General features: G+C 43.3%; 1 protein-coding gene across 16 annotated transcripts in view; it reads left to right on the forward strand.

The window, feature by feature from the left end:
• The window catches only part of bptf (bromodomain PHD finger transcription factor), a 198,865-nt gene that overhangs the window by 165,754 nt on the left and 10,265 nt on the right, over positions 1-22,846 (forward strand). For 13 of the 16 annotated variants that reach the window (XM_038777441.1, XM_038777443.1, XM_038777442.1 and 10 more), the window contains 5 exons: positions 3,248-3,473; positions 6,238-6,488; positions 9,763-9,936; positions 12,210-12,402; positions 17,587-17,671. In XM_038777441.1, coding sequence (XP_038633369.1) covers positions 3,248-3,473; positions 6,238-6,488; positions 9,763-9,936; positions 12,210-12,402; positions 17,587-17,671 — 929 coding nt within the window. The remainder of the gene's footprint in view (positions 1-3,247; positions 3,474-6,237; positions 6,489-9,762; positions 9,937-12,209; positions 12,403-17,586; positions 17,672-22,846) is intronic. The other 3 variants (XM_038777450.1, XM_038777454.1, XM_038777457.1) reach the window with 1 other exon arrangement.

Genomic DNA, 22,846 nt, shown 5'->3' on the forward strand with positions numbered 1-22,846 from the left:
CAGCTAATTAAAGCACTTGGCTCTGACTTGGTGTTTTAATTGACCCAGCTCTGAATCTAACAAAACACACTGGTGGATTATTCACTACAATCCTTAATAATTGCTTACTATGTTTTATAATGATTCAGCCTCCTTTGTCAACTGTTGCTAAGGAGTTTCTCGTTGAGCGTTTAAAAGGGATTTTTTTTTTCCAGAAATTTAGATTACCCAATTATTTTTTCCAATTAAGGGGCAATTTAGCGTGTCCAATCCACCTACTCTGCACATTTTTGGGTTGTGGGGGCGAAACCCACGCAGACACGGGGAGAATGTGCAAACTCCACACAGACAGTGACCCAGAGCCGGGATCGAACCTGGGACCTCAGCGCCGTGAGGCGGTTGTGCTAACCACTAGGCCACCGTGCTGCCCTTAAAAGGGATTTCTAACAATCTTGCTGTTTTCTTAACATGCATAAACAAAAGTTGGCATTTTGACTTTTTTAACATATGTAGACTCCCGACAGTGCAGAAGGAGGCCATTAGGCCCATTGAGTCTGCACCGGCCCTTGGAAAAAGCACCCTACTTAAGCGCACACCTCCACTCTATCCCCGTAACCCTACCTAACCTTCTTTGGGCACGAAGGGGCAATTTATCACAGCCAATCCACCTACCCTGCACATCTTTGGACTGTGGGAGAAAAACCGAGCTCCCGGAGGAAACCCAAGCAGACACTGGGAGAAAGTGCAAAGTCCACACAGACAGCCACCCAAAGCTGGAATTGAACCTGGATCCCCGGAGCTGTGAAGCCGTAGTGCTAACCACCGTGCCGCCCCATGAAAATCCATATGTGCTCTAATTGTAGGTGGTACTTTAAAAAAAAAAAAAAATATTGTTAGCATGTGTGTATCACTGGCAACACCAGCATTTATTGCCCATCCCCAATTGTCCTTGCTGAATTGCTTGCTGGGCCATTTTAGAAGGTAGTTGAGTGTCAACCCCATCCATACCAGTGTGGAGTCCTATGTAGGTCACACCGGGTATGTATGGCAGATTTCCTCCCCTGAAGGACATAAATGAACTAAATAGGTTTTGAATGACAGTTTTCTAGTTTCAGGATCATTATTGGTGAGGCGAACATTTTATTTTCTTGGGATGTTGGCATAGCTGGCAAGATCAACATTTATTGCCCATCCCTGATTGTCTGAGAGGGTATTGAGCTGCTGCCTTGAATTACTGCAGCCCATCTGCTGCATGCAGACCAACAGTGCCACTGGTAGGGGAGCTCTCTAAGACTTAGACAAACAAGAGTGAGGTAATGGAGTTATAGTTCCAAGTCAAAATGGTATCTGTGGTTTGGAGGAGAACTTGCAGGTGCTGGTGTTCCTGTCCTTCTGCTACATTGTCCTTCCAGATGGTAATGGTTATGGGTTTGGAAGGTGCTGTCAAAAGGCCCCTGGTAAGTTTCTGCAATGCATCTTGTATATATTACACATTGCTGCCACAGTGTGTCAGTGGTGGAGGGAGAGAATGTTTAAGGTGCTGATGAGATAGGCAGCTTTGCCCAGGATGATGTTGATCATCTTGAGTATTGTTGGAGCTTCAATCATCCAGGCAGATGTAGTGCATTCCATCACACGGATTGAAGAACTTACATTTATATAGTACTTCTCACAATCACAGGACATCTCAAAGGGGTTATTGTCATTTTGAAATCCCGTCACTTGTAATGTTGGAAACACAGAAGCCACTTTTGCACATAACAAACTGCTGCAATCAATGTGATCAGTTAAACAATCAGTTTAAGCAAACAGTTCCACAAGTGCAGTACTCCTTCAGTACTGCACTGGAGTGTCAACATAGAAATTTGAGATCAAGTATCTGGCGTGGGACTTGAACCCCCACCTTCTGATTGAGTCCAGTGTGTTGCCACTGAACCACGGCTGATGTTTGTGTATGTTAGGCACTGGTGAAGTAAATTCAAAAGTGGAATGTAGACTTCTATTATTATGACTTGGCAACTATTTTGTGAATAAATTCCTCTGCACTGACATCATGAGTAAAACTGGATAATGAAAAGCAACCTGTTCACAAGTGCAACTTCATGTCATTGCAAGTCGAACTCATAAAATGTATGTGAATTTTTGAAGCTGTGTCCATCATTTAAAACTTTAAACTTAATAGCCAGAGGCTGTGGAGGCGGCACGGTGACCCAGTGGTTAGTATTGCTGCCTCACTGCACCGAGGACCCGGGATCCATCCCGGCCCCGGGTCACTGTCCGTGTGGAGTTTACACATACTCCCCATGGGTCTCACCCTCACAAACCCAGAGATGTGCAGGGTAGGTACATTGACCATACTAAATTGCCCCTTTATTGGGGAAAATTAAAATTGGGTACTCTTTTTTTATTATTTAATTAGCCAGAGGGTAACCATTTCATTCCCTTTTGGAATTATATGGCAATTCAAATGAATAGATTTCCCCTCTGCATTTTATTCTTAAACCTGCTGAGACCATGTTTTAAAAGATACATCTTTTCTGAGTTCCTTGATTTGAGTTTTATTCTAAAATAGCTGTCACTTCTCCAACTGCAATATCATCACCCTGTTGATTGCAGCACTAGCTCATTTGCATTCGGTTCGAGACACCATATTTGCTGACCAGGAAATGTCTCGGTTTTCTCCCTTGCTTGTGATAGCCCCAAGAACTGTCCTCTATCTCCCAATGGGAAGTGTCTAGCTCCTGCTTGGTCATTTCTCACAACACAATGCAGTAGCCTGGGAGATCACAGATGTAAATAAGTAGTTTAACTTATCCTCAGAACCTCAAATTGGAATACCATAGCTATTAATACATTACTTTTGGTGCTACTATCAAGGTAAGATATTGAGAGTCTCGTTACGATTACCTAGATTTCCCACCCAGGAAATAGCTATTACTGCAAGATCAGCACAGAATTATTTGGCTAATATTCTCACTCATCGAAATATACAGCAGAAAATTTGATGCTTTCACTGCAGTAGAATTTCTGAAGGAGGAATTTAATCAAACCGTGACTCTGGAAATACATATCAAAAAGTATTGTTTTCTGAACACATTCATCAGCATGGTGATGGTTTGTAATGAAGGGAGAGATTATTATTGTAAGGAATTGTGTTTTTGCTATTGATGACAGCTTGCAAAATGTTTAAGGAAGAAAAAGATAAATCATTTGCAAGTATGCTACCGATCCATTTCACATCTTTCTTCCTTTTTCTCTTTGGGTCCAGAATGATTGTCTGCAACCAGGTTATGAAGTATATTCTGGATAAAATTGACAAGGAAGAAAAACAAGCAGCAAAGAAAAGGAAGCGAGATGAGAACGTGGAACAGAAGCGCAGTAAACAGAATGCCACCAAGCTATCAGCATTATTATTCAAACACAAGGAACAGTTAAAGGCTGAGATCCTGAAGAAAAGGGCATTGTTAGATAAAGAGCTTCAAATTGAGGTGCAGGTATGTGACAAATAAGCATCAAGTTAAATTTTTCTAGTTGATAAAGAATTTACGGTACTGGTTCTCTTGCAAACTTTATAATCTTTATTATTGACATAAGTAGGCTTTCTTAACACTGCAGTGGACGTTACTGTGGAAAATCCCCTAATCGCTGGGAAGTGTTGTCACTAATGGAAAAATGGAAGCTATGATTTTTCTGTAGCAAGATCTCAACAAAGGAATTAATGATAATTTTTTCTATGACGCTGCAGGAGAAATTTTGGCCAAGAATCAGTAGAATGTACTGCTGTTCTTTACATAATTCCATGGTTTCAAATGCTTAAAACCCTCCAGTTTTGAATTGCTTAGAACTATAAAATCTTGAAGCACAATTTAGCTCATCATGCCTATGCCCGCTTGCTCTTTGAAAGAGCTATCTCAGTTAGTCACACTTCCCCATAAGAAATTTCCCCAACTTTCCTTTGAGTTTATATCTAAGTGCTTTGGAAAACTTAACTAAAGTTTACTATTGTAACTGCTTCCATCACTCATTTCAGGAAACGTATTTTCGATCATAGCTCATTGTGTAAAAACACATTTTTCCTAATTTCCCCTCTAATTGTTCTGCAATTATGTTAGATCTGTGTCCTCTGGTTACTGACCAACCCACCTGCAGAACAGTTTCTCTTTTACTCTACTAAAAGCCCTCATCATTTTGAACACCTGTATTAAATGTCCCCTTAACCTTCTTTACTCCAACCAGATCAATCCCAGCTTTCTCAACTGTCACGTCACTGAAGTTTCTCGCTCCCATTATTCTATAAATTTTTCTCGGTGCCCTCTCCCAGGTCTCTACATCCACCCTAAAGCGTGGAACCAGAATTGGCGTAATATTTTAGGTGAGGGTGAGCTAGTCTGATGGATGGGTCGATAACTGGAGAACACAGGTTTAACAAAATTGGAAGAATCAGAGGGAGATGGGGGGTGTTGATTAAGGTTTAGCATAACTTACTTACATTTGTGTGTCGTACCTCCATTTCCAAAGCCACAGATCTTTTTCTGCTATTTTTGAAACACTTATCAACTTGTGCTGCCATCTTTTATATTTCTTTGTGAACTAACCTCCCCAACCTATTGTCCTACAGGTCTCTGTCTGCACTACAGTTATAGTTGTATGATTTACCTCTCCCCATTCTCCCTTTCAAAATACTCCATTTCAGTGCTCAGCATTAAATTTAGATTGTTCGATGTCTGGCCATTTCATCAGTCTTGTCTATGTCCTGAAGTCTGCTACCGACTTCCTTGCTGACCACTTTGTTTCCAAGTTTTCTGTGTCATCTGCAGATTTGGAAATTATGCACCCTACAGCCATGTCCTTCATATGTATCATAAAAGGCAGTGGTCCTAAAGCTGACCTCTGGGGGCCAATGCTGTATACTTCCAGTCTGGGGGAAAAAAAACATTCACTACTATTCTATTCTCTTTTCTGTCTCTTAGCTAATTTCATACCATGATATGGAGATGCCGGTGTTGGACTGGGGTGGGCACAATAAGAAGTCTTACAACACCAGGTTAAAGTCCAACAGGTTTGTTTTGAATCACTAGCTTTCGGAGCTCAGCCCCTTCCTCAGGTTTCATTCACCTGAGGAAGGAGCTGCGCTCCAAAACTAGTGATTCGAAACAAATCTGTTGGACTTTAACCTGGTGTTGCAACACTTCTTACTAATTTCATATGCCATGCTTCCCCTCTAATCCCAATGGCTTCAATTTTGTGAAACGTTCTTACTTAAACTCACGTAATAATTAAGAACATTCTTGCCATTAGCATTTTATTCCATTCTTTGAATACCTTTTTTTTTTCAAGCAGCCTTCCACCTTTGATTCTGTGGTTTATTACCGAGGGCATGGATACTTGTTCTTCATTTACAGACAGTGATACAGTTCAGAATAGGAAGGATGATGGTTCTTTCCTTGCTTGCCAAAGTGTGGAATGCATTGCTTCCAAGGAATACTCTTACTGGCAATTCTACTTAAAACTCAATTCAGCTTACCCAACTGAAATAAATAATAATTTTTATTAGTGTCACAAGTAGGCTTACATTAACACTGTAATGACGTTACTGTGAAAATCCCCTAGTCACCACACTCCAGCGCCTGTTCCGGGTACGCGAAGGGAGAATGCAGAATGGCTAATTCACCTAATAGCACGTCCTTTGGGACTCGTGGGAGGAAACCGGAGCACCCAGAGGAAACCCACGCAGACACGGGGAGAATGTGCATAGTGACCAAGCCAAGAATCGAACCCAGGTCCCTAGCGCTGTGAAGCAACAGTGCTAACAACTGTGATACCTTGCCGCCCCCGGTTCGTTGGCTGGCAATGTTTTCATTTCTGCCACAAACGTTGCTCCATTAAAACATATCAAATAGAAGTTAGTTGGCCACCAGCAACAGTGAAGCTAGTGTTAGATATTTTTCAGGATTGTCTCTTAAGCCATACGAGTACATTTGCTGAATTCTGGACATCAATACAAGCATTGGGGAGTCCTTCATCTTGTGGCTGGAAGGCCAGGAGGTGAAATCTAAATTGAGAAAATAACATTATACATTTTTTGACAAATTTATCAAATCTTTCAGTGGGTTATCTTTGTGATCTGATGTACAAGGTACAGTTTGCAGCAGTGTTCCATTGCATGGAGTTGCTCATGGCTCCAAGTAAATGAGCACATTGCACAGTTGATGTCACATGAGTTTGTTCTGTTCATGGAACTTTTGTTCGTTTTGGTAGGAGGAGCTGAAAAAAGACAGAAATAAATTAAGGAAAGAGAAAGAGAAGGCGCAGGCAGCAGCTATCCAGACTGCAGCCATTGCCGCTGCGGCAAATGCCGTACAAGCTGCGGTGACACAAAAACGAAAACGAGAAGAAGAGAAAGAGCCTGCAAAGGTGAAGAAGAAAAAGATGATTTCTACTACCTCAAAAGAATCCAAGAAGGACACAAAGCTTTACTGTATCTGCAAGACACCTTATGATGAATCAAAGTATGTGATAGTCTAATGTTTTCTTTTACCCGTGTTTCATTATTATCAAAGAAATTATTTTAGTTCTGTAAAGGCCATTTGCCTCTGGCTCCATGCAGATGATTCTGAGATCACGTGGCTCTAGCAGGTGCAAGGCAATGGTCTCCAGATATGTCTCCACCAGTATATCTGTCTGGAATCTCCAGAAAGATGGAGTTCTTTCTGAAAGGTTGCAAAGGAAAGCATGCATTTTATTTACAAAACCTCTGCTAACGTTACATTGGAAACTAAAATTGCCATTAATCTTAGAAATGGAACAAGTCTTAGATATGTCAAGAGTTTGTACTTTCCTTTCTTCTCCAACACCACCACCACCCCATCTGTCTGAGGATTCAGTTTTATATTGTCCCATATATCTCTCCCACCACATGCTGCCAACTCGCTTCTGTAAATAAGTAGCCCCAGCTCTGTTAAATTGAAAGAACTGGTAATTTGGGGTCAGTGACGAGGGCTCATTCGTTTAAAATTGTGATCAGAGGGCAACACAGTGGTGCAATGATTAGCACTGCTGCCTCAGGGCAGCGGTCCCAGGTTCGATACCAGCTCTGGGTCACTGTCCGTGTGGAGTTTGCACATTCTTCCCGTGTCTGTGTGTGTTTCACCCCCACAACCCAAAGATGTGCAGGGCAGGTGGATTGGCCACGCTAAATTGCCCCTTAATGGGAAAGAAAAAGAATTGGGTACTCTAAAGTTTTTATTAAATTATGATAGAGTGAGGAGAGGAAATAGTTTATGCAGAGTTATTGAAATTAGAGAATGATTTTCCACAGGGAATAGTGGAGGCACAGCCATTGCAGTAGTTTAAGGAAAAGGGTGTTTATATTTGAACTGTTCCAGCTAAACGGCAGCGGACATGATGAGCTGAATAGCCACCTCCTGTTTTGTCAGACACCTTTTTCTATCTCCCCGCAAATGTCATGAAGTTGACATGCAGGATCACAGCATATTGGTGATCTAGTATACTGATACCCTGCGTCACTGTGCTCCATATATTTTGAGACAGCGGCTTTGAATAAATCAAGTTAATTTTTCACTGTTTTCTGTTTCACTGATGGTGCTACCTAGCATTTAAGAGAATGAGTTGATAATGAAAAATGGGTGTTCACAATTCAGTTAGCCTAGTTGTTCAGGTTCTTTTTCAGAGAATGCACCAGCCATTTTCCTCTTTCTGCCCTTGGGCTAAAACCAGTATCACCTGCTTTGTATTCACTCAGAATTAGTGTGGCGATAGTCATTGCTATTTATTGATGTATGCCTCTCTGCTTTCTGATTCTGTAGAATTTTAGTGGGTAGATGGAGTAATGAATGTTTAATAATCCTGGTAACGGAGCATATTTGATTATACTGAAATTGGAATTATTTCTGATCACATTTGCAGAGTAGTACAGCATGGAACATTATTTAACCCATCAAGTCTGTACCAGCTCTTGTTTCACTGATTCATTTTTTTCATATCCCAGTTTTTTTTCTTCTCTCCAATTCCCTTTTGAGTTTTAATTTAATTGTTTCTTGAGTTGGCCTCGCCACCAATCCGAAAAATAAGATATGCACTGTTTGCGGGGCAAGGCATTATGTAGAAAGCTGCTCTACCTGCGCTATTCATATCCCAAATGGTCCGAGATCTACATTCTGAGAGTTGCATACTCTTTCTGTGGGGAGGCATTTATCTCTGCCCAGGGAGGGTGATGTTGAGAATTCAATCTTGTAGGAATTTGCAAATGGAAACCTGGAAACCTAACTCTTTTTTGCTGCATAATGTAGTTCTACACCACAACTGCTTGTAAGAGCTTTTTAAACAAATTATGCCTACATTTAATTCTGGAAAACAGCAATGTGATAACGCTTTAGAATTGTGGGACAAGCTCTTTTCCTAAAGTGTTGTATTATCAATTTTGTTTTTGCCACCTTGAAGAGAAGGGGTCAGAAAGGAGAGAGTTGGGCAGCACGGTGGCGCAGTGGGTTAGCACTGCAGCCTCACGGCGCCGAGGTCCCAGGTTCGATCCCGGCTCTGGGTCACTGTCCGTGTGGAGTTTGCACCTTCTCCCCGTGTCTGCGTGGGTCTCACCCCCACAACCCAAAGGTGTGCAGGGTAGGTGGATTGGCCACGCTAAATTGCCCCTTAATTGGAAAAAATGAATTGGGTACTCTAAATTTGTAAAAAAAAAGGAGAGAGTTTCTGACTGTCATCACACTTCCTCGCTACTAGTTTGTGACATTGCCATCGGATTATGTTACTCAGCTACTTTTCTAGCCAAGCATTGCACAGGAAGAAAATGATCCTTTCAAAAGATTATCAGCTGAACAGCACAGCAGCGCAGTGGTTAGCACTGCTGCCTCACGGCACTGAGGATCCAGGTTCAATCCTGGCTCTGGATCACTGTCCGTGTGGAGTTTGCACATTCTCCCAGTGTTTGCGTGGGTGTCACCCCCACAGCCCAAAGGTGTGCAGGGTAGGTGGATTGGCCACGCTAAATTGCCCCTTAATTGGAAAAAATGAATTGGGCACTCTAAATTTATATTTTAAAAAAAAGATAATCACCAAAATCAGAAAACAACTACAAATAAAGTGACTGTAAAATGACAGCGTCATCTCTTAATGAGTATTATTGCTTAACCTGTTAACCGGTATCATCCCACCGTCTACCCTCCGAAAAGTCTCAAGTCCAAATACTGGTTTTATGCAGCTACCATTCTTGTCTTTGTTAAACAGGGTTTTATAATTTTGAGCAGGCAGATGAAGGGGAGGTACTAGTTGATGGGGATTACACACATTTTCAAAATGGCAAAGGCCTTTAATTATTCAATGTCTTTTTTTAAACTGTCCACTCTCCTATTTTCTATTTTCTTTAACTTCCTTGTACGTGCACCATTTTTCTTGCTTTCTCTTTCAGCTTCTGTATTCCATGCAACATTCCCAAAAAGGCATACGCTCGGGACAGTTTCCAGTGCCTCTGTTAGTGATCAGTAACAAGGTGTGTAAGTGCATCCTGAGCTGACTCACCCCAGTTTTCCACCCTCTTTCACTTGCAAGGGACATGGCACCATCCAGCCTCTCCACCATCCTGGCTGAGGTTGGGGTGTTGTTCTGTGGAGTGTTGTGAGAAGAATCCATATCATCCTACTCTGGCCCGACACCAGTAGTGTGCTGCACCACCAGGTTGCTTCTACATAAAAGGTTTGTGGCTAATAGAGAGAGAAACTTAAACACACTCTGATGTGTGTGTTCGTTTTTCAGATTCTACATTGGCTGTGATCTCTGTACGAACTGGTATCATGGAGAATGTGTTGGTATCACAGAAAAAGAGGCTAAAAAAATGGATGAGTACATTTGCAATGAGTGTAAACGAGCACAGGAGGGCAGCAGCGAGGAGCTCTACTGTATCTGTCGAACGCCATACGACGAATCACAGTAAGCTGAAACGTCAACAGAGACTTTTTATCGCCCTGTGATCGTTTTACTTTTGAGTGACAGGCATGCATTATTGTCCTCCTTGGATGTTTCTAACCCGCTGGATGTGATGCAGACTGCATGAAATCATACTATTTTTAAAAATATAAATTTAGAGTACCCAATTTGTTTTCCAATTAAGGGTCCTCAGCGCCGTGAGGCAGCAGTGCTAACCACTGAGCCACCGTGCTGCCCATGAAATCATACCAATCCTACTGTAAAATTTGCTGCTACTCAGTTTTTAATAACTCCCATCTGCAGACAAGTGCTTTTGGTGTTTCTAGTGTTTAGTTTTTCCCTTAAATTTGGACTGATGCACGACATAATACTCTGCAGTCTCTCCCATTCCGGTTACCACCGAACTGTCCACGTATTTTCCCCCCTGCCTTTTCCTTTACTGGAGGCATTGATTCCTGGCAGGCACAGTCCCAGTGGGTCTCAGAACATTTTAGTAACCTGACCAATCAAATACTCTTCTTGTATGAGCTAAGGGCGTGAAGGTTGGCCGGCTGTTGATCCACGTGAGGCATCACAACCACCCTAATCATGTCCTTGCCTACCATAACACTTTTCCTCGGGAATAACAGTCAGGGTTACGAGCCCTAACTGTTCCGCATCTCCTGCTTACCAATCCAGAGCATTGTTATCACGATCCAAGCAGAAATCTGTTAACTCCACACAGCTGTATGGCTCTCTGCCTTACTGTCTGAGCCACGTTGGGAAGCTGGAGCACTGAGTATATATAATCTTTAACCTACTGGGGGAACTTGTAGGAACATTTTTTACTTTGGTGGGGGGAAAGAATTAGCTATCCAGGTAGGAAGAAAAACTGCCGACTTCACATGAACAAGTTAAAGTCGATTGAACTATGACCTTTTTTAAAAGGCTTTTCTGCAAGAGGAATTCAGAATGATGTATTTTCGAAGGTTTGTGTGTAACGTACATGGATTTTTATAGGTTTCAAATATGGTGTCTCACTTTGTTAATAAAAGCTCTTGTTGTGATTTGTAATCTTAACTTGACAACATTTGACTTCACTGACGACAAAAGAAAAGCAGTGTTCTTTCCAAAGTAGTGACGCATAGAATATTTAATATTTGTTGTCGAATAAATATTGTGAATTCTATAACTTGCAGTAATGCACTTCTGGGACGGCGCAGTGGTCACACTGCTGCCTCACGGCGCTGAGGACCGAGTTTCGATCCCAGGTCACTGTCCATGTGGGGTTTGCACATTCTCCTCGTGTCTGCGTGGGTCTCACCCCCACAACACAACAATGTGCAGGGTAGGTTGATTGGCCGCGCTAAATTGCCCCTGAATTGGAAAAAAAATAATTGGGTACTCTACATTTATTTTAAAAAGGTTCTGATTCTTTTGTGGCAGTTTTTAATCTTTTGCTGAATAGCAAAAAGCTAACAGGGAAATTGTTTATATCATTTATATCAAGGACATCCTGATAAAATAATGTAGACCTTTCCATTCCCTCAACCTTGTACATAATCCTTGCATGTATTTAGATATTGATTTAAAATTTGAATTACATTTTTTTAATGAACTTTCTCCCCTCCTCAACTGACTTTTTCCTGCACGCAGGCATCTTGAATTTATAGGTACTTTAAATGATGACCACCCTTTGTACTAGTCTTCATTAAAAAGTATTACCAAGTTACTTAACCTCAAGTTGGTTGGATAACTATAAGGAATGTGCGGCATGGTGGTGCAATGGTTAGCACTGCTGCCTCATGGCGCTGAGAACCCGGGTTCAAACAGGTCCTGGCTCACTGTTCGTGTGGAGTTTGCACATTCTCCCATGTCTGTGTGGGTCTCACCTCCACAACCCAAAGATTTGCCGGGTAGGCGGATTGGCCACGCTAAATTGCCCCTTGCATTGGGTGGGGGGGGGGGGGGGGGGGGGGGGGGAGGGAGAAGAGAATTGGGTGCTCTAAAATATATTTTTAAAAAGGAAAACTATCAGGAATGAGGACTTGGGCTGATGCTTGTCAGTCTGGATTCTGAGACCAAGTGCAGCAAGGTCAGTTAACACAGCACAAACTGGGGATTTGACCTGGACCTTTTAGTCTGCATGGTTCAGCTAGTTGTTCAATTAATACTAGGTGCCATCAGGAGAATCTGTTAAAATAATGACTAACCCATGGTGCATCTAGTTGATGCTATTAATGCTTTTAACTGCAAAGTTCAGTAGAAAACAGTTTTTGTATTTTTTATACCCATAGATTTTACATTGGTTGTGATCGTTGCCAAAACTGGTACCATGGGCGCTGTGTTGGCATACTACAGAGTGAGGCAGATCTCATTGATGAGTATGTTTGCCCACAGTGCCAGTCTACAGAGGATGCTATGACTGTGCTCAGCCCACTTTCAGACAAAGACTACGAAGGTCTTCGACGAGTGCTGCGTTCTTTACAGGTGAGAGAACTTACAAAATAATTTCTAAAGCAGCTTCTGTTAACTTTTTGTTCATTGCTTCCTTTTCTCATTGATTTGTTTTTTACTTTCGCCCGAAACTTGAGCCTTCTTCTACCAACGACTGGGTTATAACATAGGTAGTAGCGTTCTGTAGCTTAGGCTAGTGATACTAGGGTGGCACGTGGCGCAGTGAATTGCACTGGGACTGCGACGCTGAGGATCCCTGTTCGAAACCCAACCCTGGGTCACTGTCCGTGTCGAGTTTGCACATTCTCCTCGTGTCTACGTGGGTTTCACCCCCACAACCTAAAGATGTGCAGGTTAGGTGGATTAGCCACGCTAAATTGCCCCTAAATTGGAAAAAACAAAAATAATTGGGTTCTCTAAAAAAAATTTTTAAAAGCTAGTGATACTATGCAGTCATCTTTAACAATCCTGTGATCAGGGGGTGATGCTACTGACATTTCTGTCCTTTACCCCCCCCCCCAAAAATTAAACTACAGGAATATAGTGCTGCACCTGGTAGCTGGCAGCAAACTGAAAGGTCCATTATCAAGATTTTTATGGCAGAGCACTTAGAAATAGTGGCAGGATTGGACAGAGCCAGCATGGATTTATGAAGGGGAAATCGTGCTTGACAAATCTACTGGAATTCTTCGAAGATATAACTCGTAGGGTTGACGAGGCAGCCAGTGGCTGTGGTATATTTGGAAGGTTTTTGGCAAAGTCCCGTGTAAGAGATTAGTGTAAGGGCGACGCAGTGGTTAGCACTGCTGCCTACGGCACTGAGAGCCCAGGTTTGATCCCAGCCCCAGGATCACTTTCAGTGTGGAGTTTGCACATTCTCCCCGTGTCTGTGTGGATCTCACAACCACAAGCCAAAGATGTGCAGACTACACTAAATTGCCCCTTTATTGGAAAAAAAATAATTGGGTACTCTAAATTTATTTTTAAAAATAAATAAATAAGAGATTAGTGTGTAAAATTAAAGCTCATGGAATTAGGGGTAGTGTATTGAGATGGATAGAAAACTGGTAACAGAGTAGGAATGAATGAGTCTTTGTCTGCCGTGACTCATTGGGTACAACAAGGATCAGCGCTGGGACCCTAGCTATTCACAATATATATATATTAATTATTTAGATGAGGGGAAAAAATGGATTTGGATTTGTTTGTTGTCACGTGTACTGAGGTGCAGTGAAAAGTATTCTTCTGCGTCCTTCTATAAATGAAAGCAAAACATAGGACATTCATAAATACACAATGTAAATACATAGACTCAAGCATCTGGTGATAAATGTGATATCTTTAAATTTGCAGATGACACCGGGTTGGATGGGAGGGTGAGCTGTGAGGGGGATGCAGAGATTCTTCTGTGTGATTTGGACAAGTTGATGAGTGGGCAAATGAATGGCTGATGCAGTATAATTTGGAGAAATGCAAGATTATCCACTTTGATAGCAAAAACGAGAAGGTAGGGTAGGTGGATTGACCACACTAAATTGACCCTTAATTGGGCACAAAAAAAATTTAATTTGGAGAGCGGAATGTGCAACGAGACCTGGGTGTCCTTGTACACCAGTCAGTCACTGAAGTTAAGCATGCAGGTACAGCAGGTGGTAAAGAAGGCCTTCGTAGTGAGAGGATTAGAGTACAGGAGCAGGGATGATGTGCTGCAATTATGCAGGGCCTTGGTCAGACAGCACCTAGAATATTGTGTGCTGTTTTGGTCTCCTTATCTGAGGAAGAATGTTCTTGCACTAGAAGGAGTGCATCGAAGGTTTGCCAGACAGATTTGTGGGATGGCAGGACTGACATATGAAGAGAGATTGAATTAGTTAGGATTGAATTCTCTTGAGTTCAGAAGAACAGGATCTCATAGAAAGCTATAAAATTCTAACAGGTTAGATGCAGGAAGGATGTTCCAGATGGTGGGTGTGTCCAGTAACCAGGGGTCACAGTCTGATGATTAGGGTAGACCATTTACTTCATAGATCAGGAGAAATTTCTTCACCTAGAGAGTGGTCCGTCTGTGGAACTCGTTACCACAGAAAGTAGTTGAGGCCAAAACATTGCATTTCAAGAAACAGTTAGATACAGCACTTGGGGCAAAGGGGATCAAAAAGCGGCATAGTGGTTTGCACTGCTGCCTCACCGCTTCAGGGACCTGGGTTCAATTCCGGCCTCGGGTCACTGTCTGTGTGGAGTTTGCACTTTTCTCCCCGTGTCTGCGTGGGTTTCCTCCGGGTACTCCAGTTTCCTTCCACAGTCCAAAGATGTGCAGGTTAGGTGGATTGGCCATGCTAAATTACCCCTTAGTGTCCAAAAGGTTAGGTGGGCTATGGCGATAGGGGGAGGTGTGGTCTTAAATAGGGTGCTCTTTCCAAGGGCCGATGCAGACTGAATGGGCCAAATGGCCTCCTTCTGCACTGTAAATTCTATGATCTATGATATGGGGGGAAAGTCGGATTAGGCTATTGAGTTGGATGATCAACCATGATGATGAATGGCGGAGCAGGCTCAAAGGACCGAATAGCCTCCACCTACCTACTCTTATTTTCTATGTTTCTATGTAAAACTTAATTCAACAAAAAGGGATTTAAGCTTATCACTCAGAGCACCAAGTACCTCGGTTAAATACTGATGGAATAATCCGAACCTGAAGCAAATTTGCAGAAAAATTGTGAAATTTTGCAAGAATTTTTAAAACCTAAAACTGAATTCCCCCATTGTAGAGCCATATTCAAGTAAAAAGTAAATTAGGGGTATGTTAACTGACAATGTAAAACCATTGAATTTGAGGTGCAAGTTCTATTCAAAACCGATGCTTTCAAAATACTTTTTTAAAATCTCTTCAGCCTTTGGGCTGTGCCAATATTTGGAGATGCCAATGTTTAGTCTCCTAAAATGTATCCTGTTTTATTCTGTTCAGTACTTTGGATCTGTAGTCTAAGTGTCTCCCACGCTCATCTGAGAGTTAAAGCAGCAGAGAAATTATTAACTGACACAAATCATGCATCTCTGGTTCAATAAATGTTATATTTGCGCAAAGGTGCTCATTAACTTAGCTTTTAGATCTTGAAATGGGATTTTGGAAACTAGGTTTACAGGGTCAGCGAAACCCTGATTAGTCACATTTTGTGATCATATTATTAAACTCATACCTGGCACTTATTGTCTAAAATCTGATTGCTCAAAGGTGGATGATGGTGCTAAGTGCCTCCCAATTTCCCGCCCACGCTCATGATACATTACAAATTGTGTAAAAACAGACTAAACACAGGTTTTGTGTGATGGCCATGTTGTATATCCACTGCAGCTATGATTTAAACCTGAAGATTGCTTCACTTAACCAAGCTGCCAAATTGAGCATTTTGTCCCGTGAAGAAAACGTAACAGTGACTGGCATTAAGATTTGGAGCTATAGTATATGCTGCTACTAGGAGGGATAGATGTGGGATCACATTCCCCAAGTTTAGTTCTTTGACAGTTAGTAGATTGTTTAATCCTTTCCAAAACTGCAGTCCTGGTATAACAAATGGATTTGGCAAGAGTGGTCTACATTTCAAATTCCCCTCACTTTGATTTTCAAACATTTCCTCTGCACTCCTGAAAGCAGTGACTTGTGCTCTGGTGGGATTCCACAGCCATTGGCCATCTTCCAGTCGTTATTTTAAGTAACCTGGCGATGAGGAGCAAACACTTGGAACAGAGGCTTCTCCAACATGTTCACTTGAGTGGGGGGGAGGGGACATTTCTATTCTTGTCTCGCTTAATGAGCCGATGAGCAAATTTCAGAAAGACCAAGTTTGGCACAACATTAAACATGAGTTTCAAAAAAAAGTTGAGGTATGAAGAAAATAAACAACTTGCTGAGCAAAAATAAAGCAATATCAAAGCAATAAGTTGATAATTTAAAAATAGTAATTAATAAAGATCATTAGAGTGTGAGAGGCACAGAGTCTGTTTGTCTGGCTCTCACTCTCCCACTGTGTGAGTGTGTGTGTGTTGATGCGCGAGGGTGAGCGGGAATCCTGCAAGTGAGCCCCACACACATTTTCATTTCTCTCTCTCTCTCTCTCTCTCTGTCTCTCTCCCCCCCCCCAACTTGTACTCGTGCTCTCTCCCATGCCCCTCTCCCACTCGTACTCTCTCCCACGCTCTGCCTGTCTCTCTCTACCACTCTCACATGCTCTCTCACGTGCACACCACGCATGCGCACACACACTCTCGCGCGCTCTCTTTCTCTCTCGCTCTCTGACGCGCGCGCGCACCGGCTCTCGCTCTCTGACGAGTGCGTGCACTCCCAAACCCACATTCTGTGTCTCTTTTTTCTCTCTTCTGTCCTCTCTCGCTTTCTCTCTCTCGCCTCTCTCTCTCTCTCTCTCTCTCTCTCTCTCTCTCTCTCGCTTTCTCTCTCTCTCGCTGTCTCTCTTGCTTTCTTTCTCTCTCTCTCGCTTTCTCTCTCTCTCGCTTCTCTCTCTCTCTCTCGCTTTCTCTCTCTCTCGCTTTCTCTCTCTCTCGCTTTTCTCTCTCTCGCTTTCTCTCTCTCTCTCGCTTTCTCTCTCTCTCTCTCCTCTCTCTCTCTCGCTTTTCTCTCTCTCTCTCTCTTGCTTTCTCTCTCTCGCTTTCTCTCTCTCTCTCTCTCTCTCTCTCTCTCTCTCTCTCGCTTTCTCTCTCTCTCGCTTTCTCTCTCTCTCTCTCTCTCTCGCTTTCTCTCTCTCTCTCTCTCTCTCTCGCTTTCTCTCTCTCTCGCTTTCTCTCTCTCTCACTCCCACACCAGCCAATGCGCCTGTTCCCGGAGTGTGCACACTACCATCAGTGTTGCTCCTCCTCCAATCAGAGACAACTGCTCTCTAAGATTTGCTGCTAATATCATCATAAGTCGGGGAGGAATGGCCTGTAATTGGGGGAGCACTTTAGCTCCATTTACTGCTGTTTTGCAAACTACCTCTGGGGGCCATGTTGGGGGCTTGACGGTTGCATGCGGCCCCTGGACCATATGTCTAATGTAATGATCATTATGTCATCCCCAGACTGCTCAGAATTGCTCGTTTCCTTGCCTATCTATTTCGCATTGTTGACCTTTTTGTTAGATAAAATTAGAATGATTGTTGGGGTGGAGCTCCATACATTGATTCCAATGAAGGGTTTTAAAGTATAAACTCTTTGATTCCTCAATAGGCTCATAAAATGGCTTGGCCCTTCTTGGAACCAGTAGATCCCAATGATGCGCCAGATTATTATGGTATCATCAAAGAGCCAATGGGTAAGTCATTCAATGTTTGTACTTCAACCTGGTGCCAACGTCGTGAGGTAATTTTTCAGTCGTGTATGTTTTCCACTACAACTGAGATTGTTCCCTGTGATGTGCATCATCCACTCTTGGCCATCCCACTGAAGAAGGCAGGATGCTTCGCCAATGAGGAGGGTTAATGTTTGTCATGCACTCTTCAATGAGGCTGACTGTAAAGGAGTGAAAGGAGGATGGATACCTGTCCTATGATATTGTGAAGGGATATGAGAAAGGAGTGTCTGGATAAACAATATATCATGTTATACGTAGGCAGTGAATGAGGCGGTACAGTTTGAGTGTGCAGATGAAAAATTACTTCAGTGAGGTAGTGGTAGTCCTTTCAAGATGAGCAGGGACGGTTGAAGATGGAAAGTTATTTTTAAAACCACTGCAGGCATGGCTGGATCCATTTCCTATCGGACTTGAAGATCTTGACAACATTTGGGAACCATTGAAATGATGTGATGGGTGTTGATACTGGGCTGAAGAAGAGGGATGAATTTAGTCAGAATGTGACTTGAAGGTTGGATTAAGTGATAGTTACATGGAGTATCAGAAGTAGTGTTTTAAAAGTAATAACGTTTTATTGAAGTATGACGTTACTGTGAAAAGCCCTAGTCGCCACATTCTGGTGTTTGTTCGGGTAAGCTGGTACGGGAATTGAACCTGCGCTGCTGGCCTTGTTCTGCATCACAAACCAGCTGTCTAGCCCACTGAGCTAAACCAGCCCAATGTAGATCTGATTCACAGTTTCTATAAAAGTGCTAACCTTCACTTTTTTTGAAATTATATTCTTGCATGGGATGTGGGTGTCACTGGCTAGGCAGCCTTCATTGCCTGTCCTTAATTGGTCTTGAGAAAGTGGTGGTGAGCTGCCTTTGTTGAGCCACTACAATCCATGGGCTGTAAGTACACCCACAGTGCTGAGAGGAATGGAGTTCCAGGGTTTTCACCGAGAAGACCTGTAAAGACAGTCAGGTGTCCTGAGAGGGGGGATTGTTTCCCTCTTCCCCAGCACGACCAGGGAAACTCTTCCCCCAGCCGAACCACTGGACCAGCTCAGGATAAGAACCAACATAATGCTCATCTGGACGAAGAGAAGAAGAAAACCCGAGGAAGGGGTGCCCAGCCTAGCACAAGGTGACCACCATGGTAGAAAGGTCACCCAGAGCAGCCTCCCTCTTCAACAACCCTACCATCATAATAGCTCAGGAGAGAAACAAAGAGAAACTCGAGTGGAGGGAAAGAAAAACTGGAGGAGTCATAGAAACATAGAAGATAGAAGCAGTCGGAGGCCATTCAGCCCCCCAAGCCTGCTCCGCCATTCGTCGCGATCGTGGCTGATCATCCAAATCAATAGCCTGATCCTGCTTTCTCCCTATAACCCTTGATCCCATTTGCCTCAAGTGCCGTATCTAGCCGCCACTTGAATGTACTCATTGTTTCATCCTCAACTACTTCCTGTAGTAATGAATTTCACAGGCTCACCACTCGTTGGATGAAGAAATGTCTCCTCATCTCTGGCCTAAATGGTCTACCCCGAAACCTCAGACTGTGACCACTGGTTCTGGCCGCACCCGCCATCGGGAACATCTTCCCTGCAATCCACTCAGTCCTGTTTGAATTTTATACGTCTCTGAGATTTCTCCTCCCCCTCAATCATCTGAATTCCAGTGAAAACAATCCTAACCTAGTCAATCCCTCCTCGTACGTCAGTCCCACCATCCCCAAAATCAGTTAGAAGGAACCTAATCTTGCCCAGGGTACAAACTCGGCCAAGGAAGGATAAAGACATGGATTCTTAAATTCAAGTAACATTTTAAAAAATGTAATCCAAAAGGAAAACCCAAAATGGATTAACTCTAACTGGGAAACTATCCTCAATCTCAGTGAGGACTGAACTAACCTAGAGCGGCATGAGGTGCAGTGGTTAGCACTGGGACTATGGCGCTGAGGACGCGGGTTCGAATCCCGGACCTGGGTCACTGTCCATGTGGAGTTTGCACATTCTGCCCATGTCTGCGTGGGTTTCACCCCCACGACCCAAAAGATCTGTAGGTTAGGTGGATTGGCCACACTAAATTGCCCCTTAATTGGAGAAGAAATAATTGGGTACTCTAAATTTATGTTTTTAAAAAGAAAAAGGACTGAACTAACCTTACCAAGCATATCTACCCCTCCCACACTCCACTCGTTACTTTGTAAACAAGGCAGGAGGTGATGAAAGTAAAACACTCCCCTCCCCCAACCACACAGATTATAAGACAATAACCAGAAGGGATGAAACTGCACAAATCACTTCCCATAATTGGATTGGATTTTGTTTATTGTCACGTGTACAGAGAAAAGTATTTTTCTGCAAGCAGCTCAACAGATCATTAAGTACATGAAAAGAAAAGGAAATAAAATAAAATATATAATAGGGCAATGGCACAGGCCATCACGTTCACATTTCACAATCACCGACAGTAAAAAAAAAAGACAGCCAGTAATATCCAACAGCATGATGAGCAGGGAGTAACATTCAGGATCATAGAAGAACTGCAGGACAACTTCCATCTCATACGAGAAGGCAAAGGATAAAACAGGATTAACGAGCACTGTTCAGAATCTCTCAAGGAGTCCCAACGATTGAAACATGACACACCATCACTTCTTCCATGCCGTCTCTCCATCGCCAAAGTGTTCTGCAGCCAAGGCCCCAGCCGGGGGGGAATGACTCAACCACTTGGCCACCTCCAACCCCTCACGATCAGCATCAAGAATAGGACAATCTAGGACCAATAATCAGTGGGCCCTATCAACCCCTGGCCTCTAAGGTGGGATACGTTGTGCTCCATCGAATCTGATGCACCCAGCCTCCAAATCAAGATTACCAAAGCATGACCGCCAATTATCAAACTCAGTTGTGAACTTCCCTCCCACCTCTTGCCAGGAACTGGGCTCAGGGGCACATAGTGCCCAGCCTCCATCTCCCGAACCCGTCAGGATAAACAACACACCATGCAGCAGGATTTCAGTGGCACTAAAGCAGCCCCTAACCAGGGACAGTGCACTTTTGAATGCAAGAACCTTCTTGTGAGCCTCCGCTGCTCTCTAAAAGTGCCCTGCAATTCTTCGAAGTGAGCTGACGACCTGCACCGCAGAGCCAAGATTCCCTACCACAGCAACATCTTGTGTGACGCCATCATCGATGCACACAGCACGGCCAAGGCGAGAGCCCACTCAGCAATAACTGCACCACTACAAGCTGGGCACCCATTCCGACTGCCACAAAAAAACAAGGATTTTAAAATTCTATCTCCGCTTTTCCTCGCAAAAAAAACAATCTGGAAATTCCAGGGACAAAACACAAGCCATGTAGCCTAAGAAAAAGCAAATATGAAATGTGCACCAGGGCAGCACGGTAGCACAAGTGGTTAGCACTGGTGCTTCACACCTCCAGGGTCCCAGGTTCGATTCCCGCTTAGGTCACTGTCTGTGCGGAGTCTGCACGTTCTCCCCGTGTCTGCGTGGGTTTCCTCCGGGTGCTCCAGTTTCCTCCCACAGTCCAAAGACGTGCTGTTAGGTGAATTGGACACTCTGAATTCTCCCCTGTATCCGAACAGGCGCCGAAATGTGGCCACCAGGGGATTTTCACAGTAACTCCATTGCAGTGTTAGTGTAATCCTACTTGTGACACTAGTAAAGATTATTATGAAATGAAGGATTAAAAGACAAGCTGAGTCAGAGCGCTCAAACTCAACAGCACTCGCATCATGTGACCCCCTTTTTTTGGATATTGCCTGGTGCTGGTCTGGCATGGTCTCCTGCACTCCTCCTTGAACCAATGTTGCTCCTCCAGCTTGATGATGATGGTGGAATGGGGAGATATGCTGAGCCATGAGATTCACGATTGTGGCCATACAATTTTACTGCTGCTAATGGCCTATAGTGGTCATGGGTGCTCAGCTTTGAGTTGCTAGATCTGTTTGAAATCTATCCCATTTCGCACGGTGTTAGTGCCACACAACACAAAGGAGGGTATCCTTAGTGTGAAGGTGGGACTTCATCTTCACAAGGCCTGTTCAGTGGTCACACTTACCAGTGCCGCCATGGACAGATGCAGCTTTGATAAGTAGATTGATGAGAACCAGGTCAAGTAATTTTTTTCTCTAGCTAGCTCTTGCACCACCAATCGGTGGTAATCAACAGGAGGTTTCCTTGCCCAAGTTTGACCTGATGCCAAGAGACTTCATGGGGTTGAGAATCAGCTTTCAGGGCAACTCCCTCCCAACTGTACCACTCTGCCGCTACCTCTGGTGGGTCTGTCCTGTTGATAGAATAAGTCATAACCAGGGATGGTGGTGTCTGGGATATTGTCAATAAAGTATCACTAGGTTATTATGACTATGTCAGACTCTTATTTGACTAGTCTGTGAGACAGCTCTCCCACTTTTGGCAGATGTTAGTAAGGAGAACTTTGCAGAGCCGACCGGGTTGGCACTTGATCCCATTGTATCTGTTCTAATCAACAATTTGACTTTTGTCCTCTGTCTCCATTTACTTCCAAAATGTAATTAGTTGAAGAGTAATCAAAACAGCAAAGTAGACTGTACATTGCAGACTTTGAAAGCTGTTTGTGTTGATGAAAAATCAGAGGCATAAATATCAACATGAAGGGGACTTAGTTACTTGATCTTTCACACTTGAGTAACTTTGGTCTCATGGGTGATGAGTGTTTGAAGGCGGTGGCCAGGGCAATGATAACAATCTGCCACCAGGCAAAGTAACATTTCTCATTTAGCAGAAGAGGAGTAGAAAACATTGTACGGTCCAGTAGATTTAATCAACTGCTGGGCTATTTAAAACTTTTTTTTCTTTTTAAAATAAATTTAGTGTACCTAATTAATTTTATGGGGCAATTATTAAGGGGCAATTTAGCCAATATACCTAGCGTGCATGTGGCCAATATACCTAGCCTGCAAATCTTTGGGTTGTGGGGGCAAGACCCATGCAGACACTGGGAGAATGTGCAAAGTCCACATGGACGGTGACCCAGAGCCGGGATCGAACCTGGGACCTTGGCGCCGTGAAGCAGCAGGGCTAATCCACTGCGCCACCGTGCTGCCCTTCAAACTTTTTTTTAATGGGAAGTTATTTAAGTGT

Source organism: Scyliorhinus canicula, chromosome 18, assembly GCF_902713615.1.
Source record: "Scyliorhinus canicula chromosome 18, sScyCan1.1, whole genome shotgun sequence".
Classification (NCBI taxonomy): Eukaryota; Metazoa; Chordata; class Chondrichthyes; order Carcharhiniformes; family Scyliorhinidae; genus Scyliorhinus; species Scyliorhinus canicula.